The sequence below is a fragment of the Pinus tabuliformis genome, chromosome 9, assembly GCF_031772625.1.
Source record: "Pinus tabuliformis cultivar Carrire ecotype Pingquan chromosome 9, CPIR1, whole genome shotgun sequence".
Taxonomy (NCBI): domain Eukaryota; kingdom Viridiplantae; phylum Streptophyta; class Pinopsida; order Pinales; family Pinaceae; genus Pinus; species Pinus tabuliformis.
Genome location: NC_142307.1, coordinates 1,361,863,701 through 1,361,882,931, shown reverse-complemented (window position 1 = coordinate 1,361,882,931; position 19,231 = coordinate 1,361,863,701). Strand labels below are relative to the sequence as shown.

Here is a 19,231-nt window from a genome sequence, read left to right as displayed (position 1 = left end):
AGCTGCTCGGTTTCTTGATTTAGGCAAGAGCACAACTGCGCCCTTTCCTGAAGCAGCTGATCTAAAGTACGATGACACAAATGGGGAGAATTTCATCCAATGAGTATGCATAAACTTGGCTACCTATACTGTACTTGAATGTGGTCCTGTAATAATAAATAGACCCAAACACATAGTCCAGAATTTCCCTTAATTCCTGCGGTTGTTCATCAGAAACCCTGTTGTAGAAGAGAAACCCAAAAACTAGTCCTTCGTCCTCCTCCAAAAGCTCAGCTAACTCAGACATAATGAAGTCCTTTTTGTTGTGTCTAATGAGGGAGGACGACATCTCTATTTATATAGAATGGAGAGGGGTTCAACTTGATAATTTACCCCAAGCGGACCTTGATAAATTACCCATGTGAGGGTTTACTTCCAAAACTATATTTTTCCTTATCCAAATTTAGTGATCTTTAGGTCAATTTTGGTTCCTCTCGAAAAGAGGAATTCAAGGCCACAATTATCTTCTTCAAAGGAGTTGACCAAAGTGGAATTTGCCCCTAGTTTCCAATTTTAACACTCCCTCTCAACTAGGGAGAATTCCACCTGCCAATCCATGCCATCCTGTCATCACGATCCATATTCACATCCCATATCATCTCTGTTGAACACTGATATAGAGAATAAAAAATTCATGAGAATGAGTCACAAGACCTTACCACTCTCCACTGAAAAAAGTCATTCCATATAAACAAGTGTAAAACCATAATCAGACTTGATCCCAAGTGATCAAGTTTTGTTGAACATCATGCATTCAAGACATAGAGAGTACCATAGCACACGATGCGTCCATCTGTAGTGCTATGGTCCCTATCCACTTGTCCCAACTCATTGGCCAGATGAGAGGTACTTCCCATGTGTCCTAGACAACATGGATAGGACGATGTTGGGGAAACAGTAGAGAAAGAATAAATCACACCCTGCTCACAACCACATGTAGGGAAAGCATGAACCACATCCTACAATCAAATGCCACGGCCCACAACCATCGTAGGGAAAGGATAAACCACATCCTACACACATGCAAACCACTGAGAGTAGGGATAGGATGAACCACATCCTACATGCATGCCAACCAACAATTGTAGGAAGGATCCTACACGTGGGGAAAGGATGAACCACGTCCCACCGACATGTCAACCATCAATTGTAGGGAATGAGCATCCTACATGTGGGGAAAGGATGAACCACATCCCCCTAACATGTCCACGTGTGACAACAAGCAAATGCCTATATGGATCTCTCACTAGGGTATCTGCAGGAGAAGGTGAACCACTCATCCTACTCATATGCCATAGGAGAAGGTGAACCACTCATCCTATGCACACTCATCCATCATAGGGGAGGGTGAACCACTCACCCTATGTGTCGTATATCATATGACAGGGGAAGGTGAACCACTCACCCTGTATGTAGCATACCTATAGGGGAAGGTGAACCACTCACCATGTATGTAGCATACCTATAGGGGAAGGTGAACCACTCACTCTATGGTCGCTCATATCTTCAATAAGTACCCCAAGTCCCCAGGAGCTCTAGGAGCTCCCAAAGCTCAGAGTTCAATCGGGGCCCTCATAGTAGGGTCTTTGCATGACTCCCAACTTCTCCTTGAAGGAAGATCAGCTTCCTCTTATAATGATAAATGAGAGGATCATTATCTGATGGACAGGCATTATCAATAAACATCATATCTCCCTCTGAATATTGGGAAAGTAAGCTTGCTCATAACCATCAAGCCATTTGCAACCTGCTATTAATCCTTTGGTCCATGTGCTAGAATTATCCAATCATAATTATGCAACTTATATGCAGTTCATCAGAGTCATTAAACTCAGTTGTCATGACTTGCTTCCATCAAAAATCGGACAAGCAAAGTCATCAGGGATTTTATACCTCCCTCTGAAGTCTTGCTTTAGGTGGATTATGGTCCTTCTTCAACCAAGAAGAAGAAATCTTCCCATGAGATTATCTCAACACAATTGTATGATCCTTCATTGCTAGATGACAACTACCAACGCATCAAATTACCCAATCCATGATGAGGAGGAGTCTTTCTCATTCGGGTATTCATACCTATAGAACCATTCTTCATAAGATTCTAACTTAATGCAACTAGGATATCGAACTCAGGGTCTTCTGCTTATCGTGCTTGTCAAGGCATAGAATCTGACATGCACTTTCTTCCGGGTACCTCTATTTTTCATGTTGATAAGGACTGATACAGAGAACTTGTTCCAGAGTGCCATGCACTTCTTCTTCTAGCTGTTCTTCAAGAATAAAAGCTTCAGGTGAGCTGCACCTTTTATCAAAGCCAAAAGGTGCTGCAAATTCTTTTACTGGCAGATCCCTGTAGCTTCTTTATAGTAAATAACCTTTCAAAAGATAAGCTATCAAAATTTACATCTGTCTTGTTCACAACTTCGATTGTGAACAAGATCATCAATCGTTACAACATATCATCATGGCTATTGAACTGTAATGATATTATACATAATGCAGGACTGAAAAGAGACCATAAAAGATGCTGAGTTGTATATGCTGAGAAGCCATACATAGGGTAGAGCCACACATAGCAGGACTGATGCCATATATAACGATGAAGTAACCAAGAATCTTTACTGGACAGGGTTCTATCCTTGACTGGTAGCTTCAGGTTTCCATACTTCCAGGAAGACTATTCCTCCTTGAAAGATTCAAGATCTTATCCTAGAGACCTGCCTTCAACAAAGTTTCTGCTCTGCTACTGAAGTTTCCTATCACTGTATAGGAGTTCCAATTTTTCTTTTCAAAACAGAAGGAGGATTAGATCTGTTACTAGAATCAGATGCTTTCAGAAGCTTTCATTTCTTGATGCCTGAAGCTACTGTAAAACTGAAGGTTTCCACAAGATGGCTCAACTAATATTGAGCTTGTTTATGTCAATTGTGCAAGTCATGGATCTCAAACAGAAACATAAATTATCATCATTTATCTCGGTAGAATGAACAGATGTATTAATCCTTTCGAGCTACTGTCCAAACACTGAAAAGCAAGGCGATAAGCTTTTACTAACGTCCAAGGTCTCCTTTACACATAGAAGACTCGACTCCTTTTTCTTTAGAGATGCCTAGAATAATAGGAGAACTGTGCCTCTTCTTTTCTAGACTTTATTTGTATGATGAGGATTTTGAAGAGGGGCTAGAAGTTCAACAGAGAGGTAAATGTCCAAGGTCATGACTTGATCCAACTTAGATCAGAATTTCAATGACTTGCAAGGATGCCAGACACATACCAATTACCTTTTTCTAATGCTGACTGTATGTATGTGTGTATGATGATGCCGATATAGGTCTGCCTGTAAATATGATGCCATTCCTTCCTCATGCAGAAGTCATACCTTATGTGAGTTGAAGTGCTGTTGTGACTAGAAATACTTGAGGATGAGCTCCATAGATGCTTGCTCTATTTAGATGGAAGTGATGAGCCTTTAACTTTCAGAACTGAAACTTCTGCCTAAATTGTTGAAATTGATCCTTGACCTTGAAGACCTCTTACCTTTATTCAGTCAGAGACCTGTATAGATGCCAGATCAGTTAACTATTGTACAAGGTTGACTTCACACAGGAGAGAAACCACAGATGCCTAACAGGTACCCTTAAACTATTTAAGCATTCAAGCCAAACAACAATTGCTCCAGCCAACCATTAAGCTTAAGAACTTATTTCTTGCCATTATCTTCTGAAGTTTTACGGACTTGTGAATTTGGGGCACAAAACCCTTATGAACAGATGGGATTGATGTTCCTTGAAACATGCCCTGTGAAATCAAGGTTCCTCACAGTATCTCAAAATCCTCAGAATTATGCTTCAAAAAATTATCCACAGATGTATCCATCTTGATAGGGCATCACCGATCAGACTTACATTCTTGAGGCTTGATAGGGCATCACCGAACAGACTTACATTCTTGGATTAGCCTCAAGAAGTAAGTTCCAAATACTTGCTTTAGCCACGGATCAGTCGAATGAATGTTAGGGGATTTAAGAACATCGGATAGATATCATCACAAAAGATTAAGTATATGTGTCGGCCATGTAGATCATCTATGCATGTCTGCCATGTCACCACACCATGTATGTATGTCTGCCATGTTTGACAACCCAATTTAAGGGTTGAATCATGCCTTTAACAGATCGGAGAGCTGCCACAGAGATAGCCTTCTCTAGCTGCAGATTTGTTCGATGCCGAGGTTCCAAAGTTCTTGTTAGCACAATGCTCTTGAGGTAATGACAAAAAGGCCTTGTTGACTGATGATACTATTGCTGCAGAAGATGCCAGGCTTTTCACAGATTCACCGAAGTATCACAACACCGATCTTGTCATCTGGATGAAAATGTTACAAATATGGCAAAAGAGTGCCATTGAGGTCAAAGATTCATGTTTCCCAAAACTGTGGCAAGACTTCTGCAGACCTTACTCAACAACGACAGTTGTAATGTGAAGCGGCTCTGAAACTCAATAGAACCTAGTGTGACAATGAATCGCCTTTTTCATTATTGCAATAGGTCGACTTCACTTAGGGCTGCAGACAAGTATACATATATAAGAGTAGGACTGCTTAATGCTCACGCAAGGATCTATGGATCAGAAGTGCTACTTGAAAGTAAATATTTTGACTGTTGGTACGCATCTCAGAATTTAACAATTTCTCCATAGTGATGACTGCAAAGAATAGCATGATACACAGGACCAAATTTTTCAGAATGCAAATGTAGAGATAACCTCTTAAATAAGGCCAAACAATTCCACATACATGGTGCACCACAGTCCTTGATCTTTCAGCTCTTCGCTTGTCTTATTGGGCTTCAAAAACAGTGTCCTAAACCCTGTTCTTTCTTTGTGTAACGAATAAAATATATAAATAATATAAATATAATGTAAATGATAATAATCATAATTAATTATTAGTTAAGTAGTAATTAGGTTGAAGAAGCATGTCTAATTGAGACATGACTCTTCATAAAAAGACACTTGCGTGGTATATAAGCAAGCCTCTCGTTCTCATTTGTAAATCATTCATTCTTATTTCACACATTTAATATATAGTATTTGTATCCTCATAGATATCTTGATATTCCAAGTCTTTTGGAGTAATTAATATATAGAAGGAACTTTGTTCGCTTCATTTGGTATCAGAGCAACTCGGTCCTCTAGGTTACTTAACCGGTGCACAGAGCTTGTTCTCCGATCCAGGTCCTTGGTTATCGAAATTCGTCAACCTTGTTGCCGTACAATTGAAGCATTTTGCTCAGAATTTGGCAGTTTCTCCTTTTCTCTGTTTTTCTAGGCCTTTGACCATTAAAAAAAAAAAAAAAACTAACCAAAAAAAATATAAGTAAACAAATTAGAAAAACATGAAGAAAAAAAGTAAAAGAAAAAACAAAACGGATACAAAATCTCATACCAAGTATATTTAAAACTTTTTACGTGGAGAAGCCCGTGGTTTTAAAAAAAACCATGGTAATTGCCCATTGTATTTTAAAAAGTTAAAAAAAAAAAACAAAAAACAATTTACTTTTTACGTGGAAAACATTTTAACGGAGGTTTTAAAAACAACCCATGGTAATAGCCCATGGTATTTTAACATCGTGAGCGTGTCATATGAAAAGACGTGACCTTTATATTTATTAAGTGGGGTGACATTAAAAATTTATCAAGGAAGTAATTAAGTATATTAAAAAAAGGGACCAATTTATTATTAAAAAAAAAAGAAGTGAAACTATTATTATTATAAGATAATAAAGTTATTTTGAAAAGGGGTCTTAATATAAAGAAATACATACATATATAGAGGGCAACAATATAAAGGAGTATTTTTTTTAAATAAAAGGGTATTCAAGTTTTAACAATCCACATTGAAGGAGAATATTTGGAAAATATAAAAAAAAATAATAATAATAATAAATAAATAAGAGTAATTTAAAAAATATTTAATATTCAAGAAGCAAAAATGGAGTCTAATACAAAAATGAAGGCCATAAGATTCCCAGAAACCGTACCCAGAGACGGTAAAGCGTTATTTAACATTAAAGGAACTCTCGCAGGAAAAGATGTTATTATTTCTATTTCTCCGGCAAAAGATGCAAATTATATAACACCTAAAATCGCAAACCAACTAGTAATTCCAGAGTCAAATGCAACTAAAAAATTAAAATTAGACCTTTTTCGCAATAAAATATATGACATAGCCAATTTACAGTTAAACATTGAAGATTATACATTTGTATCACAATTCTCAGTTCAGACCCTATGGAACAATCAAGGTGACATTATTTTGGGTTTACCTTGGATGGAAACTCTAGGTTCCTTTATTCTAAATACAAAGAAGAAGTTTTTAACATTTTCTTACAAGAAGAAGAAAATAACGCTCCAAGATTTTACACTAAAACCAAATTCAGTAACACCAGAAGATATCTCAGATATTTCAAAAGTAATGTCTCAAGAAGGTAAAAAGGTATTACAAAACAAGCAAAAAGGAATTGACAAAATCAATGTTGACAAAAATGAAGAAGTTTTTCGATTTAAAAACCATAGTGAAAAATTACTGTCGCAAATTAAGAAACTTAAGAAGGATAAGAAGTCATTAGAAAACAAAGTACAACAACTTATCGAGAAAGAAGCATCATATGTAGGGATTCAAGTTGATGACAAAACAACAAATACCGATCAAGTGAATATGACAACTCAAGAAGACAAGTTAGTTAAAGAAACGACACACTTAGATGTTGCAGTTCAGCCAATGGACATCCCAAGTGAATGTTCCATAACCAATTCAATAACATCTTCGCCAAAAGAAAATCTAAAAACTCCATATCGACATCCGAATCACGAGAGTAGACCAATCAACCATGCTACGTATCGGTACCATTTAGACCAGAAACAACAAACTGATGTTCCAGAGAATAATGACGTAAAATCAATCCAGTCTTATGCTAACAAGTCGTTACAAAATTCCAGTGATCAGAATACTATACAAAAGATTAATCTGGGATGGTCTGATCCCTTCTCAGTGTGACATTTTTGTTTGTCACTAAGAAAATCATATCAACTTGTATCGACGAGGCTGACTATTCCGAGAGAGAAATACATTCGAAGCCGAAAAAGAGATCAAGTTTTTTTTCATCGACAAGCTTTGAGGACAAAGCTTTTTGGGGAAGGAGGCAATGTAACGAATAAAATATATAAATAATACAAATATAATGTAAATGATAATAATCATAATTAATTATTAGTTAAGTAGTAATTAGGTTGAAGACGCATGTCTAATTGAAACATGACTCTTCATGAAAAGACACTTGCATGGTATATAAGCAAACCTCTCGTTCTCATTTGTAAATCATTCATTCTTATTTCACACATTTAATATATAGTATTTGTATCCTCATGGATATCTTGATATTCCAAGTCTTTTGGAGTAATTAATTTATAGAAGGAACTTTGTTCGCTTTACTTCGCTGGATTTAAAAAAACTTTCAAAACAAGATATCCACAGAACTGCAACCCTTAGAGCTTCTGAAAAGAGATTCCCTAATGAGGGCCGGATTAGTTGTTCCTTCAACTTTCAAATCTCGCTCTTTTGCCTGCAATAAACAGAAATTCCAGCAAATCCATATAACCCAGAAATTAGAAACCTTCATAATTCAATGTTGTCTGATCTTTGAGGAGGAAGGAAGCCATGGAGACTTGTCAGTATTTCTTAGTGATTGCTTTCTCTCTTGCTTGGGCTTGTCCTCACCTTAGCTCTGATACCATGTTAATTTTTAGGTTAACATGTTCTTTGCTTAGGACAGTTGCTTCAATATTCCATATTAGCCCATTTATTAATCCATTAGCAATCACATGAATCATTATTATATTGACAGTAACTGAAGAAAGAACATATGCAATAAATGACAAAGACAAGCCAAGACAAGAGGACACAATAATATGGCACAAGCCAGGGAAAAACCCCAAGATGGGGAAAACCCTTGATCAAATCTTCTTATTATTAATATCAAATGTTCAACAGAGAGAGAGTACAATAGATCAAAGTCAAAATGACTTGCTAATTTGAAAGTCCAACCTTAGACAAGAAAGTGGCTCAATAGCTGCAACTCCAACACATTGTCAACAGAAGTTACTCATGGTCTAGTTAGGGCTGCTTACTGTATGTTGCTGTCTCACTCAATCAACCCAAAACACCTCCATTCCAATGCGGCTAACCCTTGGCATATAAGGAGCTTCCCTTCGTTGGCCCTTAGGGCTAATCTGGATCCACGATAAGCTACTTGGTTTCCTGATTTAGGAAAGAGAAGAACTGTGGAGTTTCCTGAAGCAGCTGACCTGAAGTACGATAACACAAATGGGGAGAATTTCATCCAAAGAGTATGCATAAACTCGACCTCCTATACTGTACTTGAATGTGGTCCTGTAATAACAAATAGACCCAAACACACAGCCCAAAATTTCCCTTAATTCCTGCGGCTGTCCATCAGAAAATCTCAGCCATGTTGTAGAAAAGAAACCCAAAAACAAGTAGTCCTTTGTGCTCCTCCAAAATCTCACCTGTCTCAGACATAACGAAGTCCTTTTTGTTGTGTGTAATGAGGGAGGAGGACATATCTATTTATACAAAATGGATAGGGGTTCAACTTGATAATTTACCCCAAGCCAATCTTGATAAATTACCCATGTGAGGGCTTACTTCCAAAAATATATTTTTCCTTATCCCAATTTAGTGTTCTTTAGGTCGATTTTGGTCCTCTCGAAAGGAGGAATTCAATGCCACAATTATCTTCTTCAAAGGAGCTGCCCAAAGTGGAATTTGGCCCTAGTTGCCAATTTTAACAAAGGAAAATGTGCATCAAGAAAACGTCATGCATAATAAGGGTGTCTCCCTGACAAGTTGAAAAATTATGTAGAAAAAGTGCATGAAAAGTTGATCAATATTGCATCAACCATTACTTTTAACTATTTGAATAAACATAAATCAAAAGGGTCCCTGTTGAAAAGTGTAACAAGGTTCGGTCTTCATAATGACGTGTAATTATGATTTTATGTAATGAGGATACTAGAGTCAAGGGTCTTTGTCATGGTCTTGGTACTCATCAATTCAAGATCTAGAAGAAGAATTTTGATCGGGTTTTCCTCTCAAGAGGTGAGAGGTTTTGGCCCTGACTCATAAGCCTACATACTGCGTCACTTGTCTTTTATTGTGCATATTGGCAATTGCCTTGATGAAAATTACACAATAATAACATAACGAAGAAAAGACTATAAGCTAAGAAATAAAAGTATATCACAAGCAATTATCAAGTAGAGAAATCTTTTAACTATCCATGCCCTAGATTTCTCAACAGTCCCAAGTTCCAACTATTACGCAAACATACATAAACATTTACACAGGCAAACAAAGTTTTGAACTAGAGAACCTTCCTAGGGAAAAAAACACTCCAAATTCAATTCTAGCTTGTAGCCCAATGTGTTGAAATTTCATTCTAAGGTGATTAATGCAAATTCAGAAATTTCACCCCACAAGGCTTCCCGAATCTAATCCCTGTACAATTTCAACCTTAGGGTTGACCTAAAATATTAATTTACAGCGACAATCAGTGAACAATATTTCAGCCTAAGTCACCGTGTTCGGCGAACAAAATCCTTCAGATTCAAAGTTCGTCGAACTTAAAAGCAATTCGAATTTGTTCGATTTTGTTTGCCAAACATGAAGGCGGACTCGATTTCAAACAAAATTCGAACCGAAACACAATCACGAACTTGAACAAAATTAAAAAAACCGCCCTTCATTTGATTAAATTTGGGTTTGAGTTGAGGTTGTTTTGGCAGTTTTTTTAATCAGGTTGTTTTGGCGGTTTTTTTAAATCAAGGTGTTTTCGCGGTTGGAACAATAGGTGGATGTTTCTCAAGAAAATTGATTGCAAGTTACCATTTGTGCCAAAAGCTTGACAATTATGCAGAACTTTAGGCAAAGAAAACTCCAAGAATTAATGGAATTACAATAAACATGTTTGTATAAGAGTGAAACAACTGCCAACGCGTCACTGAAAGTGGGATTACTATTTGACTATGAGTTTGCAAGGAAATGCAGTGTAATTAGAGTCAAGTAACTGAAGCATATAGATTGTACTGTATATATGTGCTTTTCACCCTACCATATGTGTTTAAAACTTCAAATTTTTATTCTATTATTATTATCAGTGTTGATAATATCGGTATCGGGAAAATATCGGCGAGGGTCCAGAAAATATCTTATCGGCGAAAATATCGGCAAATATCGGCAAGCATAAAAAATGCATAATATATTCATTTTTTTTCAGATTTTTAAACATATAAAGCAATAACAACATGAAATAAACACATTGGCACATAAATATGAAGAAAACACTGATATATATGATGTCAAATAGAAATGATATATCAAAGGCGATACCAAATCCTGCTGATCCCTGATAATTGTCCATTCAAGGACTCAAATGTGGAGAACTAATACAAAATAACATCACATATATAAAAGTATCTCATCATCATGAATTATATGTAGCATAACAAATAAAACTAGCAGCTATCTATCTACTACCCTCTCCCCCTTTTACGGGAAAACATGATGGGTTGTTTGCCAGACCTGCCCCTAGTAGTAGAGGCCCTGACCCTGCCTCTGCACCTAATGTCAAATAATGAGTGCTAGGTATGGAGCTATGCTCTCCTATATCTATAGCAGATGGTGTTGATGCTGATGCTCCCACAGTGTCCTCCTGCTCCTCTAAGTGCTGCTGCTCCTCTGACTCCGAGTCCTCCTCTTGTTGCCCCTGCTCTAATGGATCATCTGCCACTGGCTCTAACCATGAAGGTGACTCCTCCAATATGGGCTCCTCAGACTCCACCCTCCACGGAGACAATACATCAATATTGTCTAAGGAAATGGCATCTGGATCCATTGGTGATTCTATTTGCCTCACTCGAAGTCGGATGTTGTAATGCACATACACCAAATCGTTGAGGCGTGCGAACTCCAACCTATAAGAGTGTCAAAAATAGTAATGAGTCTTGACTCTTGACTATTGACACTTGAAGGTCATAAATTAAAAATTAAAAATTACAATAAGTGTAATTGCTCAACTGAAGGCTTGAGCTCAAAGTTATACCTGTTGCGCTTTTTGACGTGTATTTTCTCAAATACACTCCAATTGCGCTCACACCCTGAAGAGCTACATGTTTGACTCAAGATTCGTATGGCCAATTTTTGCAAATTTGGTGCCCTTGCACCATAGCTTCGCCACCAAATATCTACAACAAAATAATGAAATAAAAAATTCAAAAACTTAAAACATAATTAAATTTTAAAAAAATAGAATTATAAATTTATAAGTAAGGAAATTCTAAATTGAAAATTCTAATTTCTAATGAGTGATGATTTGTCACTTGCGTGGCATGAAGAGGGTCATTTCCCTAATAGCATCATCAAAGCCAAATAGGCCAACACAATCCCGATAAGACTGTATCTCGCGATTGATTTTGCTACGAAGCTCAGGATCAGGTACTATCCTCTGAATACAGGAATGGAGCCCTTCCATCACCTCGCCATCAAAATCAAAGTTGAATTTGTATGAAAATGCGGGGTTGAGGAAGAGTGTTGTTGCATCAATGGGTCGATGAAGCATCCCTGTCCACCAACTATCGATCACATCCCATAACATCATCTGCCTATCAAGGCTAGCAGAACCCTTGTCTACATAATAGGAACGAATGGCCTCCTTGGCCCTATCCATGCCCTCATACAAATAAGGCATTGCAGGCTTCTCTCCATCCACCAATCTAAGAACCTTTACTATAGGTTCGCTAACTGCACATGCTTCTTCTACTCCATGCCAAAATGTCTCAGAGTACACCATTTTTGCAATGGCTTTCCCATCAGGTCTCCTGTTGTATCTACAATTACGCCAATCATCAGACACAAACATTTGCTTCAACTCGAACTGACATCGAAGCAAAGACTGAAGAGTAATAAAGGTTGTGGCAAAACGTGTGATGGCAGGACGCCGCAACTCCTTGTTTCTAGTGAACCTCCTCATAAGGCTAAGAACAAAAGCATGGTTATAAATAAACTTGGGGATGCTCCTAGCCATATCAACCGCCTCCTTGATGAAGGAGAGTTTCCCCATATCCTCAAGCAACAAATCGAGACAATGCGCTGCACATGGAGTCCAGAACAATGTGGGATGCCTCTCCATAAGCATCCTGCCGACAGACACATAATTAGCTGCATTGTCTGTTATGACTTGCACCACATTCTGCACACCAATCTCCTGAATGAACCCATCTAACAACTCACATATCGTTGCTGCATCTTTGATATGTTCTGATGCATCCAACGATTTAATAAACATGGTACCTTTAGAACAATGTACCAAGAAATTTAGAAGGGTCCTACCCTTCCTATCTGTCCAACCATCAGACATCACTGTGCATCCAGTAACTTCCCATGTCTTTTTCAACTCCGCCAATCTAGAGTTGATGTCATGTTTTTCTGCTTGAAGAATTGGCCCCCGCAACTCCTCATATGTGGCACTTTTGTACCCTGGGCCCACAACAGCAATAGCATCACACATTGGCTGCCAAAATGGATTGGTTTTGGTGACGCTCAGAGGTAAGTCGCTCTAGAAAATACACCTCCCCATGACTCTATCTGCTTCTTGCTTCTCCTTCTTTTTAACAAGCGATTTTATGCCAGGTTGTGCTCCAGCTCCTGTTCGTGGAACAAAAAATGATGACCTCGCATTCACACTAGCAGTAGCACGTGATGATGTGCCAGTTGTGGAGCCCCTCCCACTAGGGCCACTAGGCCCACTACCCTCAACACCAAAATCAGGAGAAGATATCCCGAAAGATCTACCTGCACGTTCAGCTTTGTTTCTTTCCGCCTCTTCCTTCTTTTTGTCCTTTTCTTCAATTGCCTCAAGAGCTTTTTGTATAAGCTCCGGACTAGAAACTGTACAAACCCCAACATCATGTCCACTAAGTCTAGCAAGATGGTATTTCAGTCGTGTAATCCCACCTGTCATCTTGGTCCCACACAATTTGCATGTAAGATATGCACGATTTGTCCCACCATCAGGGCTCCCATACTCCCAAAATGGGTCCAAGGTTTTTGGCATATTTGTATTTTGTAGTGGGCTAACTCAAAAGGAAACCTAGGGCACCAAAAAAAATTGGAATTAGTAACTTAATAAGTAATACAAAATTACAAATAACCACATCATTTTACAAAACAGTTTTAACTTTTTTTGCTACATTATTTGCAAATTTGCAATTTTGCAATGGGCATGAAAAAAAGAGCAGACTTAAGAGGGCAGTGAGCTTGTATCATGCAATAATTGCCACTTTAACCAAAGATGCCAAGCAATGAAAGAGCCTAACAATGCAAATGATATGCCAAGGAAATGAGGTGACTGTATATTACTTATTATATCACTGTTACGTAATTATACCACTGTTGTAGGTGCATTATCAGAGCTCGGTATTCAACAAATAGTCTTCCAAAATTCACTTGTATGACACCAGTCTTTCAGACAAGGTTCCTTATGAATTAGATTTATTTCTTCATTAATTTATAGAGACTTTAGAAGCCAAATTTTACCATTGTTAACTTATTACCAGAGATCCAAATCATTCATATTAAACATTGAAACTAGCATGTCAATCCTAAAAATTTATGAAAAAAATGCTAAACAGTGACTCACTGACTAACAAATGAATGCAAATGATTTCTCAATATATTATGGTGATTGTTAATTAGCTTTCTGGCCACTGTTTAGATGTATTATACCACTGTAAAGTTGTAAACAATGTTTCTCGAAGTTGCAAGTGAAACAGTGAGGAAGAGAGAGGGATAAGGAGGCAAACTTAAAAGTTAAAAGTTACAAATAGCAGTGCAGTATTATTTGGCAACAGATTCCACTTTCTTGCTTAATGATTTGCTATCTTATATTCAAAATAATGTTCATGTGACTCCTCTTTGGCAGGCATGGTATGATGCTAGAGTCATCTCAGATTCTCAATTGATAGGAAGCCCCATCAACTTTCCTATGCTTGCAAGTTTTATGTGAAATTTTATAAATTTATTGTGCTTGTATAGAAGATGTGCTTGATATTGAGCACCGGCCACTAGTTGCAAGCAAGAAAACAAAACTTGGGATTGAGAAACTTAGTGTTTTGCAAGCACCATATCAGTTGAATGTGCAGCCCAATCTGACTGACAAAGTAGAGTTTTGGGGTGGAGATTCTTCATCACTACGTATGCCAGCACTTATTAATGAATCTATAAAATTAATCACTATGAATCACTATGTTTTGCAAAGAGTTTCAATGCATCTCTCTCCTACACACTATGATGATAAATTTAAAACCCTTGCATTTTGAAATGGAAAACAAAAATCAAGCAAAATGATTGTAGGGAAGAATGAGATTGTCTCACTGTTCTTGGCACTTGCAACTTAGAGAAATCTTCGTTGTTGGTGGCAAATTGGCAATAATGGCTATGGAACGTTCAAACCCTCCTTGGCAGCAACCACATTCCTTCTCCAGCGCTCAGAAAAATAAAATGACATGAAAAAAACCAAAAACGGATTTTTATAGGCCGCGCGGAAAGTTTTGCCTGTCACCGGGCGATTTTTTCCATCGTCGCGCGATATTTTCCGAAATATCGGCGATATTTCAGAAATCGCGCGATATTTTCGAAACCCTAAAATATCGCGATATTTCGGCTCGCCAAAAATATCGCAATATTTTCGAATATCGCCGATATCTCGGCGATATTATCAACACTGATTATTATTATTATTATATTTGCAAATTTCTAGTATGTCAAATTTAATATCGAACTTTATTGCTAAAATTTTTAAGTGTCAAATTTTATTCAAATTTCAAAGTCGTCTAACTTTAACACAAACACGAACGCAATGACTTAGATTAGCTAGCATCAACATCGTCAAATTCTCCTTGGCTTCAACACTTGTCTCTTACAAGTGTCCAAGATGTCTCCTATCCACCTCTTAAATCAAGCTTTTCTATAGTTTATCACAAACCCTAGGTTCTTTGCCCACTTAAGGTAAAACCCTAACGCTAGAGAAACCTTGAACTTCTCCAAGAACCCTCGCACTCCAAAACAGTGAGAGATGAAACAATGAAGAGTACAAACAGAGAGACATTAGCATCAAGAACGAACAATAATGATGAATGAATAACGAATGAAAAGGCTCTCTCCTTCCCCTATTTATATGAGACGTAAAGGAGGCCAACAATATAAAATGGCCCTAAACCCTTGCAAGCAACCCGTCTATGGCAAGTCAATCTATGTGTGAAGTGCTACACACCAAAAGGGCACATGTAAGGCTCGAAGGTGATGAGAGCAACAAGCAAACCTATAAGATGTGAATGCTCCCCAAGGAAGGTCCAACGCTCCTCCTTTGAGAGCTCCAAGGCTCAAATGCATCTCCTAAGTTGTGTGCATCCTCTGAGCCCACTCCACCTACATGATCACTCCCTCAAACCAAGCTAGTGTAAGTCGAGTACAATCATCCATGCAAGCAATCAAAGAGTGTCCATGTCATCTACAACACAATTCCCTCCTTAGGAATTCCCAGCATTCCTCCTTGTCACCCCTCATATTGCATAAGAGGTAAATTTGTGATTTTCATAACATGACACAATTTTCAAGGTCACACATTTAGATGCTAATAGCCCTGAAGTGTACACCTATTTGCTTGGAGTTAGTGGATTTTGGCTGAGCATGTTGATGATTGTGGATCCTCTTACTTCAACAAGGTGTTCAATGGGATGTTACACATTGATTCAGTGGCTTGTCTTTATGCATAGTTTTCTCTTGATGGTTAAACTTGATGCTTAGATGGATAATGGTGACACACTCCTTGGTGCCATCATATAATATTCGTGGATGGCCCATCTATTGGTTATCTTCATGCCTTTGCAATAAACTTGCTTGGTGATGGTACTAGTTCCTTACTTCATAATATTGTTCCTTGCATTTGTATTGATTCAATAGATATGACTCTTGTCGAAGAGCACCTTTATATTTGACATGTCTAATATGTTCCTTTGATGGTATTGTTACCAATCAAACTAGTAAGGGTCGTAGGAGAGGATCTTATAGAGAAAATACTAGGTCAAGGGGAAACAATGGAACGATAGCCCATTGTCACCTCAACTAAAGCTCCCTGCTCTTTACGAACTTTCACCAATGGGAGGAGTCCCAATATGAGAGGAATCACAAGAATAGATGGATCAATGATAAGACATGGGGTGTATTGACCACTACGTGTCAACTTCCCATAGCAGTACACCCCCTTTTTTCGCAAAAGGGATAACACTTGATTGACGTGTCCGTGCCATTCGACAGTCATCGACAGCTTGATCATATTATGTTGTAAACCCAGTCTGCATGTGTGAATTGTAAATAATCTTAGCAGAACTGAGTCATGTCTGTAAATTGCCTAGGTGGACCTAATTTTCTAGTGATAATCTACGTTCCGGAAGGTTTTTTATCTCACCGATCCATGATCGGCAGAGTTTTCCTTCAACCTAACCCCAAAGTCGGAATGAATTTTGTCATTAGAATCTTAGGGGAATCCTGGTGCGTTGATCTGTTAGATTATATTTGGTCGCAGAACTGGGTGGTCCATGAGGGTCTATGTCAAATGGCTTTTCCCCTTGAGATGTAAAATTGTAAAAGTCATGATGTAAAGTGTCTTGAGGGTTAGAAAATGCTTTAATCCCCTCATAAGTCTTAAGTCCTAGGTCCTAGGTGATTTTTCCAAAGGCTAAGTTCGAGGATCCAAAAATAAAAATTAAAAAATCATATTAAAAATAACTAAAAAATAAAATTTAAAAAAATAATAATAAAAATAAAATAAATTAAAATTTAAAAAATAAATAAAAATTTGAAAAATAAAATAAAATAATAATAAGTCAAATTTTTGAGTAAATAAATGCAGAATTTTAATTGTTTAATATATTAAAATGCATTTAAAAATTCGACAAATGAGATTAAAAGAAATCTTGATCCTCATCGACGGTCGAAATTAGTTTGACATGGATCACTCGAATTAGCCGTTGGGAATTTTTTCTTTAAATAGGGTGCTAGTGGTCATTTGAGATCAGATTTGATCTGAGAGTCTGGTGCTAAAGAAAGCTCTCTTGTAGTCATTTTTTGTGCAATAAAGAAAGACTTTGGGGTTAAAAATCTTGCTGGTGTTACTCTTCTAGAAATGCTATAAGATTGTTTTATTTTTCTGCATAATTTTATTTTCAACCATTGATATAGCTTGATGAAGATTGATTCAGGCACAGGTATCTTGTCTGATCTCTGGGTTTGAATGATAGTTTAGATTCTGAAAAATAATGGCAGGTATCTCCATTTGATCTGGATTTCACTATTGTTTTTTCCCTCTATGTTAATGGTTGATTTTAAGCTGTGCAGGAAATCTTAGTTTTGAGTTTACCGGGCGTTAGGGGAAGTTCTCGGCTGAACCAGCCAACTCCCGGATTGTGTTTTCTGCAAGAGCCCAGCTAGTTTTTAATCCCGGGCTTATCATCTGAATTTTTTTTATGAATGCATGCAGGGTTTTCTGAAGTATCTCACATTAAAATTAAATTCTGATAATATTACTGTGATTATTGACAAATTTGGCTGCTTAAGAGTCGTTAATCTGTAAATATTGTAATTATTTAGCTGATTTAGGGTTTTCAGTTTTGTTTTTGGCACATTTTACTTCTGGGTTTTCTGTTTTTGCCATTGCAGGTTGCAGGGTTTTCTGAAGATTTCCGAGGGTTTGATCAGATCTTTGCTATTGCTCAGGGTTTCATTGTGTTACAAGGGCATTTTGAATTTTTTTTGGAGGCAAATCTACATTTCCACAATCTTCAATCGCTCAGCTGCACAGGCCATACTCTCCTCTGCATGAATTCATTTTTATTTTGTTACGCTGGCCATTCCAGCTTCTACGCATCTCTCACGTTTTTACACTACACGCAGTCTTTTTCTCCGCCTGCAGCTGCTCCTCCCCGTGGCTTTCCTTTCCCCTGCCGTCGACTACACCTGCAATTACAAACACAACTCAAAATATATATATATATATATATTAAAAAAACGCAGTTCCCTTCCCAACGGCCTCATTCGCTCACCTGCAAACTGTAGCATCTCTCTGCCATTCTGCAATCGCCCTCTCCGTCATAACGCATCTGCTCACTGCCGCTGCTGTCCAAGCCCTTGCAATCTGCTCAGCCATTCATTTCTGCAGCTTATCGTTTCACCATCGCTCAGATTTCTGTAGCTGCCATCAAACTTCTCTGCTCCAAACGCCGTACCTGCAGCAGCAAAACATTCGACTTCATTGTATATGCGTTAGTTCTTTTTAGTTTTGGGTTTGGATATATTTCGATTTTCATTTTATTTGTCTTAATTAGGTTTTATATATATATATATATATATATATATATATATTTAGTTTATGAATTTAACTTAGGCTTTAGTTCTAGAATTAGATTTAATTTTCATTTTGTTTTATTTTGAACAAGTCATAAAATCTAAAAAATAATAAAATAATTTTAAAAAAAAGGGGGTTAGATTTTTTTTTGTTTCATTTTGATTTTCAAAAAAAAAATCATAAAAAGTTTTTCATATTTTGTTTTAATTTTATTTGGCTTTAGGATTTAGGATTAATAACATTGGCATTTGATTTTTTTAGTTAGCGTATTTTGTTTTGTTATATGTTTGATATGATTAAGTGTTAGATTTTAATTTTATATTGAGACTTTATTTATTTTTTGTTATATATATATATATATATAGATAGATAGTTTAGGTGTTAGCTTTATTTTGATTTCTCTTTTCATTTCTTTTAGTTTTAGAATTAGTTTAGTTTAGCTTTATATTCATAAAATCAAAAAATAAAATAAATAAAAAAAGGGCATAAAAAAGTTTCTTTTTTAAGTTTTAGATTTGAGTTTTTTTAGAATTTAGATTTTATAAATTTTCCTTTTATGTATATATGATAAGGTGTTAGATTTAAATTTAGATTTAGATTTTATTTATTCAGACTTTAGTTTTGTTTTATTTTATTCTTAAAATTTAAATATATATATAT

General features: G+C 36.9%; 2 protein-coding genes across 2 annotated transcripts in view; both read right to left on the bottom strand.

Annotated features, from left to right (window-relative positions):
* The window catches only part of LOC149153561 (putative plastid-lipid-associated protein 13, chloroplastic), a 298,602-nt gene that overhangs the window by 129,988 nt on the left and 149,383 nt on the right, over nucleotides 1-19,231 (bottom strand). The window lies entirely within an intron of this gene.
* On the bottom strand, nucleotides 7,550-18,373 carry LOC149153562 (uncharacterized). The gene is made up of 5 exons (XM_089439328.1): nucleotides 18,270-18,373; nucleotides 18,115-18,167; nucleotides 11,216-11,357; nucleotides 10,817-11,087; nucleotides 7,550-7,657 (listed from the first exon to the last, which is right to left on the bottom strand). The coding sequence occupies exons 1-5, from the start codon at nucleotides 18,371-18,373 to the stop codon at nucleotides 7,550-7,552; spliced, it is 678 nt and encodes a 225-aa protein (XP_089295454.1).